Source organism: Gastrolobium bilobum, unplaced genomic scaffold (genome assembly GCF_033153095.1).
Source record: "Gastrolobium bilobum isolate Gb01-03AN ecotype WA unplaced genomic scaffold, APGP_CSIRO_Gbil_v1 utg8591, whole genome shotgun sequence".
Lineage (NCBI taxonomy): Eukaryota > Viridiplantae > Streptophyta > Magnoliopsida > Fabales > Fabaceae > Gastrolobium > Gastrolobium bilobum.
This window is the reverse complement of record NW_026897887.1, coordinates 316,986-326,198: the sequence shown is the minus strand read 5'-3', so window position 1 is coordinate 326,198 and position 9,213 is coordinate 316,986. Positions and strand designations below refer to the sequence as shown.

The 9,213-nt window shown below is 35.4% G+C and overlaps 1 protein-coding gene across 1 annotated transcript; it reads right to left on the bottom strand.

Moving 5' to 3' along the window:
* Nucleotides 1–414: 414 nt before the first annotated feature.
* LOC133311209 (zinc finger protein GIS3-like) lies at nucleotides 415–1,351 on the bottom strand. The gene has a single exon (XM_061512224.1). It carries the CDS (start codon nucleotides 1,222–1,224, stop codon nucleotides 427–429), a length of 798 nt encoding a protein of 265 aa, XP_061368208.1. The 5' UTR covers nucleotides 1,225–1,351; the 3' UTR covers nucleotides 415–426.
* Nucleotides 1,352–9,213: the final 7,862 nt, after the last annotated feature.

Genomic DNA, 9,213 nt, shown 5'->3' with positions numbered 1-9,213 from the left:
CCAAAATGTTCATCATGCTCCAAATATATATATTTATATAATGGTAGTTATTTGTCCAATAAATGTACTGTCTAAATCTTCGAATATGAACTAGTTTTATTAACTAAAATTCTTATAGAGATTTTTATTTCCTGTCCCTCACATAAAAAGTTAGAACATATAAATGGAGATGGGACATGCACACGATTTGAACGACAGTGAAGAAAAGTAAAAAGAAGTTAGTGTTTGTGGTCAAAAGAGCCAATGCATGCAATGTGTGCCAAGTGAAATCAATTGTTTGAGATAAAAATAAAATAAAATAAAATAAACAAATAAATGTGAAAAATGTACAAGATTTGAATCTAAAGTAGCAGCCATATATTACTTGAATCTAGAGATGCTACATCATCATATACACTCACTTTTAAACGGAACCGATCAAAACCATCATGGCGGGGCCAGGCTAAGGTGCAAATCCAAGCCAAACCCATCATCAAAACTGGGCCCCACATCTACTTTGGAGAATCGACCCAATGAAGGCCCATCAACCCTCCCGTACTGGGCCCGGGCCTGTACTTGCGAGCCCATAGTTGACAATGCAGGTGAGGAATCCCCTACCCCGCCAACGTACGGTAACACCCCTGCACCCGCGGATCTCGCACCCGTTATAATGCTGTAGTTACCACCGCCGTTACAGTTACCGATGCCGTTATTGTTGTTCGCCGACGGGAACACACAACCGTGTGAAACCGACACGTGGAAGGGAGGAGGCGCAGCACGTGGCGGCATGTAGACCCACGACGGCGCGGACGCCGGCACAACCACTTGTCCCGGAGGACTGAGGAGATGCGGCGGCGGGGCGAAAGCGGAGATGATGGGGTTCCGAACGAACGAAACGGCGGCGTTTCTTGAGGCCTGTAACTGCGCGCGCTTTAGCTGTTGGCGCTCTTTCTTGTGCGCGTTCTGGTGCCCACCAAGTGCTTGTGAGTTTGCGAACTCTCGGTAACAGTACTGGCACTCGTATTTCCGGTCGCCGGATGAAGGGGGAAATCCGACGGCGCCACCATCTCCGGCGCCGGAGTCCGGCGAATCGGAGGAGGAAGTGGGCTTGGCGATTGAGTCAGAGGCGTCTTCAAGCGCTGCTTCTTCGTCCATGTCTTCGTGGACGCTGAAGCCGAAGAGCTTTAAGCACGTGGTGGAAGTTGGGTTTGTTCTTCGAGTGTGGCCGTGGATTTGATCCTCCATGGGAGTGTGGTTTTGTGTTGAAGATTGGGTAGTGGAACTGCGAGACAAGGAGATAGGAGCGTGGGAAATGGTGATGGTCTCTTGTTACTAATTAAGGTGATGTTGCATGTCTTGAGGTCTATTTATACATGGGATTTCTCAAAATAAAATAAATATATATATATATATATATATAGAGAGAGAGAGAAAATAATGCAAATATAAGTAGACAGTGTATAGAGAGAGAGAGAGACAGAGAGATAGAGTTGGAGAGAGAAGAAGGGGTTTTTTTGCGGACATCCCAATGAGAAAAAGTGTGTGAAAATATGGAACACGACCCAAGAACACCCAAAGGGGACCCAAAGGGATTGCAATTGTCTCTCTGGCAGTTTTATTTCCATTTGCCTTTTTATGTGTTTGTTAAAAAACTTCAAAATTCAAAGGTTGCTTACTTCATCTGCCTTTCAATTATTTGACTAATGAACAGTTCCGAATTAAAAGAACACAAAATGAGGAGAGGGCAGAAATCAATATAATATATCATTTATATGAATGTTATTATTATTATTATTATTATTGTTGTTGTGATTATTGTAATAAAATCAAGACGAGGATTGAGAATGTGATGCATGTGATGGGAGTATGGGATGAGTTTAAATTCCTATATATAAAATGATTGGCTTTGGATCAGAGCCCTATAACATTCTTTTTTATGCTTCACACAGTTCTTTCTCATATACGTACAAGCCACTAGTACATAAACTAAGCACTTGTGTATTATGCAAGTAGCTGGTTTTAGGGGAAACTCTCAAAGTCTCAACCAATTAATTAATTAACTTAGTTTGATGGGATATTATATATATAGCAGCATCAAAGCCATTAAATCAGCGGACTAATTAACTCATTCACAATTTAATAGTCAATTGGACCCATCCCTTTGTTTATCATCCCAACCTATTAAAGACCGTTTAATTTGAATGTCCAACCAACAATTACTAAGCAAGAGATATTGGAGACTCAATTAATGTAATTAGGTTAGAAAAGTATACATAAATGTTTCTGTGGCACTTGCGTGCTTTGCTCTTTTTGATGCATTTGAACTTAGTATAAGGTGGCCAATCAGAAGCTTGCCAGAATTGTTTGATCAACTAATGAGCATTTGCCAAAGCAAGAATCTAACCCTACTCCTCGGCGCATACGTGTTCGACCCACTTCATTTAAGACGCGTGCATATACTTTTTTGAAGATAACATTCATTTAAAGTGAATTAATTTTTATAAAATATACTTAATTTATTTTTTAAAGTATATTATGATCTTAATTTATTAAAATTTAGAAATTTATTTTTTAAAGTATATTATGATCTTAATTTATTAAAATTTAGAAATAATATATATATATTCTTATATATTTTAGAAACAAATTCATTTATTTTTATAAGAATTTTTTCATCCCCCTGAATTGTTCTGTAAAAATTGATGCTATTATTTTTTATTGATGATGGAACGAAACCCAATGAACCAACGGGAAGCCCATGCCTCTGTTCTTCCAACTACTCCAGCTTCTGATACAAAGAATTCTAGAGCAATTAATTGAATTTGCATGCCCCAAAATTAGATATTGAACTTGCACCCAATGTCACTTGTTTATTCAATTTCTTTTCTATTTTTAGGTTCTTTCTCTCTTATTGCAAACATCAATTTTGGCTTGGCTAAATTTTAGAAGCCGACACCCTTGGACCCCACTCTCTATCTCTCTCTAGAAAAAGTCAAAGCAGCCCACCAAGAGGGAAATGGAGAGAGAGAGAGAGAGAGGAGCTTTCATAGTATGATAGCATCCAAGATCCTAAACTATGAGATATATAACACTGTGATCTAACACCTTCAGTCCCACTAATCACTGCTACATGGCCCACGTGTCAACATCATATTCACCCTGCATATCTCATTCTAGATACTCATGTTTCACATTACTCCAACCTCTTCTCCCACACAAGTCACCGCTTGCCATGATGGCAATTTCGTGAATAAAGTCAACACAAGAAGTTCAGGAGGAGTTTATAGCTTATGTTAAATTTGCTAATATATATATATATATATATATATATATATATATATATATGTGAAAACGAAGTGGTCACCATTAGTTATTAGACACTTCACAGTTGGCTTGTTTGAAAGGGCATTTTAGTGTTATGACATGAGGGATAATATAGAATTGAATATAATAACGTTCAGGTGTGTGTTTATTACAAAACTTAGGGTTTGGGTCCCCACCATTACGTGTTGATGATGATGAATAATTGTTTAGGATGTTTGCGTGATTGACGTTGAAATTTATATTTGTATATTGGTTTTCTTTCTTTGGGAGAGATCTGTGCGAATCTTACTAACTACGAGAGAGAAAGAGAGTGAGAATGAGTGCTTTTTTTGGGCTTGTAATCTCCCACTTAAAAAGCATAATAATCATAATCATAATGGCTTATAGAAATATATTTTTAAAGAAAAAGGAAAAAAGTTCCCTTCAATTCTAAAGTCTTCATCACAACTCCTAATGTGACCCCACCTTGTCCTCTCTTTCGCATATGTGTTATCTATTCAAAGCCCTCTTAATTAGTCAAATTTTCCCATGTAAGAAAAAAAATATCTATGTGAATCCCCATGATGTGGATCATATTTGCAGTGAAAGTTTATATTCTTTTTCCACCGTTAGATTTGATAATTAGCCATCATTAGCATAATCTCCAAGTGACCCATCTAATCAATTTAAGTGGCTACATTTGTAGTTATGTACTATGTCGACATGATAAATGAAAGATCAAGCTATTTAATCATGAGTACACCCAACCGTTAACATGTATAAGTTTTTGGGGCTTCCTTTATCTTAATTTGTTAATTCATCTTTTCATATTTTTTGAGAAAAAATATTTAACCTTGGTTTCTGCTTTTTTATTTCCTGCTTGAGTGAACTTTTAAAATTCCTTGTCAATTTATGTAAACACGATGCATGAAAGAATGGCTATAAAGGTCATTTCATTAATCTTTTCAGGTGGGTCCCAAGTGATGAAGTCGAATAGAATATGGGGTCCAATGAGGCACTAAATCATAATAATGCATATAGATTTGTGACTCACATTAGGATCCCCATTAATGAGTTTAGAAGAAAAAAAAAAGGATTGAATGTACTGCTAAACCTAACAACCTTTTTGCTTTATTATGTGGATCCAATGATTTTTCTCTTTGGGTCCTTTCTCAGTAGTCTTAGCCTCCTGGGAAGGTGAAGGTTAGGAAAACCAGGGTTGGGCCACTTTAATTAGTACCACTATGGGGCTCAAGAAGTCAGTCACACACTCACACAGAAGAAAACATGTACACTGAATTGACAATCTCTTATAAATGTGTGTAGACATAAAGGTTAAAAGGAGTTCACGTAGAGAGACCAGTACTTATTGTTGGGACCAGTGGTGGCCAAACAAACGCTTGTACCATTTTTTGGCTTCATCCGTTGTGTTACTTTTTCTTCCATAAATGGCCTTTTCGAAATATGTTATAAATGCTCCACTTCTCTTTAATTTCCTTGGTTGGGTTGTTTGACAATGGGAATTAATTTCTATGTCTTATTCTGTCCATATGGTTCAACAACATTGGCAGTCCAAACTACTATTTGTAACTGATTCATGCATCCACTTAAATTGTGTGACATTGTCTTCCCCTGGATTCACTTCAATTAAATTGCCATATAGAGTAGGTAGGCTATATAGTTAAGATTTTATGATTTTTAGTCACTCCCAAACATGGTATGGTAGTTTAGGCTATGCCTATATAAGTTGAAATTGAACCCTTCTTCCTGTCTTTAGCAAAGTATAAACAAAAACAGGTTAAAGACAAATAGCATGCATTGATTAAAGACAGGTTATAAGTTGAAATTCTCATGTGAAAGGGTGTATAAAAAAGGGGGATGGAGAAGAAAGAAAAAAAAGTGTCTTTAAGAGAGAAAGAGGTAAAAAGGAAGTGGGAAAAATAGGACGACAGGAGAAGTGGGTTATGAGCTAGGAATAGTTTGAAAATGGTTAGACATGAACTCAAGGTTTTCTCCACTGATGTAGGGTGATAACACATGGGAAGGTACATCTGATTGGTTCCACACTGTTTGAACAAACATAGGTAGGTCCCACCCACATTGGGACCACATGTGCAAGTTTTGTAGCACTTGCCCCACATGAACACTTAACTCTTGGCGCTTGAATATAAGTTGGGATGGTGAGAGAATTGTCCAATCATACTTTACAAGTCTTGTTGATTCATAAACAACTGTCTTCTAGAATAGTAAATTTCTGTTTCTTTATTTCCCCTTTTCTTTATATATATATATATATATATATATATATATATATATATATATATATAGTAAAATCATTTCTGTAACCGCTGTATTTTTTCCTCTGCCTCCGGTTGTCGTGCAATCCCCTCTACAGCTTGCCCTGCAGCAATGCCTTTACGTACATCAACGACTGTATGGTTATGATTTCTTACATTTAATGCTTTCATCCTTTGTATGATTATGAATGCGAGAAATTTAATGCTTTCAAATATATATATGACAAGTATTTGGTTGCTGTACGTAAAGGTGGCAAAGCGGGCTGCCCGCCCCGCCCCGTCTTCAAAGATGGGCTAGATATCTCAGCCCACCCCGCTCCGTTTGGGCGGGCGGGACAGGCTGCCCGCCAAGCCCGTGACATTTTACATTAAAAATTTAAAAAAAAAAAAAAAAACAGCCCGGGCAGGCTGGCGAACTTGGCGGGACGGGCTTGGCGGGCGGGACGGGCCAGCCCGGCGGACTCAGCCCATTTTGCCAGCTCTAGTTGTACGTATAGTAGCTGTAGAAATATAAATTCATATATATATATACATATATTAAACTTGCTGTATTCGTTTCCACCATCAATTTGAGAAAATTCACTTTTGAAGAGCATTAATCATGCTTTCTTTTGTTGTTGATAGAAGTGATGCCGATATTATCATTTAAGATCGCCCAAATCGTGATTATGGCCCACCAAGTTGTGCTTATCAAGGAGAATTAGCCAATAAGACATTAAAACACAATATTTAATTAGTGATTATTAAGAGACATGATCCTATCATATTAGAACCCCATTAACTTTCTAATCATCTTTGTTTCTTTTCGCAACCATTACTTTGGAAGCGTCCAAAAAGGATAAAAAGATAACCCCCAATGTGACTTAGTTTTCAAGTTGGAAATCCTTTCTTTGGATATGTTCAAAGCACTTTTGAAGCATTCCCCCAAACAATGTGGGTGTGACTCAATTAGCCCCTCCATGTACTCCAAGTGACACTACCTACTTCATTTTAAAATTGCAACTCCCTCAAATTTAAAAACCAAATTGGTGGATGTATTGCGAGGTGGAGTTAACTTTAAGTCATGTGAAGTGTCTCTCTCTTCTTTTTCTCTCTTATATTATTATATATGTAATTAGTTGAACAAATAATAATATAATCAACGTGGAGCTATGCCTAGATTGTAGTCCAGAATGTCCACATTTATGACAAAGAAAAGAAGCAATTCTAAACGCCTTGTGCCTTTAGGAGTTTAAAATACACATTTGGAAGATCCCGTGAATGAGTTCTATAGAGGGAAAAAAGGGGCTTTGGTCAATTAATAAGACAAAAACAAGTGCGTGGTTTGCTAATAAAGTAAGGGACACATAGACGGCTATGCAAATGCGATATGGCACCCACATAACATAGAACCTAAACACATCCATACTTGGGGAACATTTGCACATGACATGACAAAATCTAATACCTGTCTTTTATATATAAACAAAATAAACGAAGCATTCTTATTGGATATTATCAGTATAGTTCTGTTTATATTGCACGGATCTAATGCCAGATGGCCACTAAACTATTTGCTGGTATGAAGATTTAATTAAATCTCCTGTTCTCACTTATCACTCACCCAACTTTGGCTGTTATTTCTTCACTTACTCTTAAACTATTCATTTAAATGTCAACTTCTATAATTAGAAACAGTTGTAAAAAATGTTAATTATTAAGCCTAGATTCCCAATGTTTCTACTAGGATCACGATGCTTCTTCTTTTTTTATCCATTGTAAAAAATAATTTAGTAAGAATTGTAAAGTTTTTTTTCCCTTTTCATATTATTATTCGATACATATATATATATATATATATATATATATATATATATATATATATATATATAGGACAACTCTTTGTTTTTAAAAAAATTTATTTTTTAGTGAGACGTAGTTTGGTTTAGATCCCTAGCCATAAATAAAATAAAAGACTATTACGTTAATTGACTGTATACATTTAAAATTAATTAGATGAAGATCGAAACTTACTAAGCTTGAATAATCCTCCAATAAATGACAGCAAGTTTTGCTCTGCATGCATATCATATTATTTTTATTTCCTCTTTTATTGGTTTTTAAAATTGCAGCGTGCTTAGGTGCAACCGGGTGGAGATTTTTTTTTTCTTCTTTCTTTTGGTAATAGGATGAAGGGTTTTAAAGAAAATAAAATGGGTGATAAATTTTTTATTTCGAGTAAATTTAATTTAAGAATATTTTAGAATGAAAGCAATAAAAATATTATTATAAAAAATTAACCCTTTCTTTCATTACCACGCATCCTCCATGCATCCAATCATACCTAAGTAAAATGTGATTAAATTAAAGACGAACTTATAATCACGACATATTAAATAAGAGGTAACTTTCAAGCTAACATGTGATATAAATGGTCGCATAAATTGAGTTCCTTGTCGTTAAATATAAATGTTAACAATTTATTTAGCTACCTACATGAAGGAGATAGTTTATAGCTAGAAACTGTCCGCAAACTAAGCTGGCCCGTATAAAAACAATTCAGCATTAGATTCTCGTACCATGACTGAACGAGGAATCTACCTTAATATATATACCGCGTTTCGGTTCATGTTAAGACCCCAAAAGAATATGTTATGGATTTCTTAACCTAGGTGATGTGCTATTTCTAACAAAACAAAAACAAATGAAACATGCATAAACAATTCCTTGGGTTTCTGGCAGATTGTCCCTTGGGAAAATCCAAGCAGGTGTAAGTAGTGGCCTAACTCAATAAACTATAGGACTAATTTTAGATTCAGAACAAGTCAATAAGACAAGATTAATTTTTTAGATTACTAGCTAGCAATATGGTAGTTAAAGTAAGTGAATGGCTTTATCCCCACCTTTTCTTTTCTTCTTTAGTTTCTAAATAAATAAGTAGATGGTAGTCTCTATTCTACAACTTACATGACCCGACAATCTACATAGGTTGTTCCTTTAAAAGACTGAAATAGTATTGCAATTTATTGTATATATAGTACAATTATTTGTCAACAGTTAAGTGTGTGTTCAAACCAAATAGGTTAGGAATTGAAGGAAAGAAAACCAGTCAGCTCCAAGTCACATGGGTAAGTCAGTGTGGAAAGAAACCTTGCTTAGTGGATTAGGTTTGAATTTTATTCTCCGAAGTTACTGAAATGTTAGCTGGATTGCTTTTGAGGCTTTCTTAACAATCTAATTGTGAGAACTATAAGAAAAGTAAATCAATTTACAATAGAAACTTCAGATCAATAATACCAAGATGGTACGAAATTGATTATTTAAAAATAATGGATATAAAAGTTTCTTTTGAGAACAATGATTTAGATTCATCTGAAATGGTATACACATATCGTTCTTTCCCTTTCTTTTTCTTTTTTTGGTAATATCGTTCTTTCCCTTTTTACTACTTACAAAACCTTTCCTTAATATTTTACCAAAACCTTCATCGATAATAATAATAATAAAATAGAGTAAAAATACTTACCCATATTTATATTTATGTACTCCTAACATATTTGTTTTTATTAATAACATGTTGGGTCTTATTAACCTTATTTTAGTTATTGTGCGCATGCTTCACATAATTTATGAAACTATCATTTTCCTGAATATA

Coding starts and splice junctions, on each gene's coding strand:
- LOC133311209 (XM_061512224.1), bottom strand. CDS start 1,224: ATGGAGGATCAAATCCACGGCCACACTCGAAGAACAAACCCAACTTCC.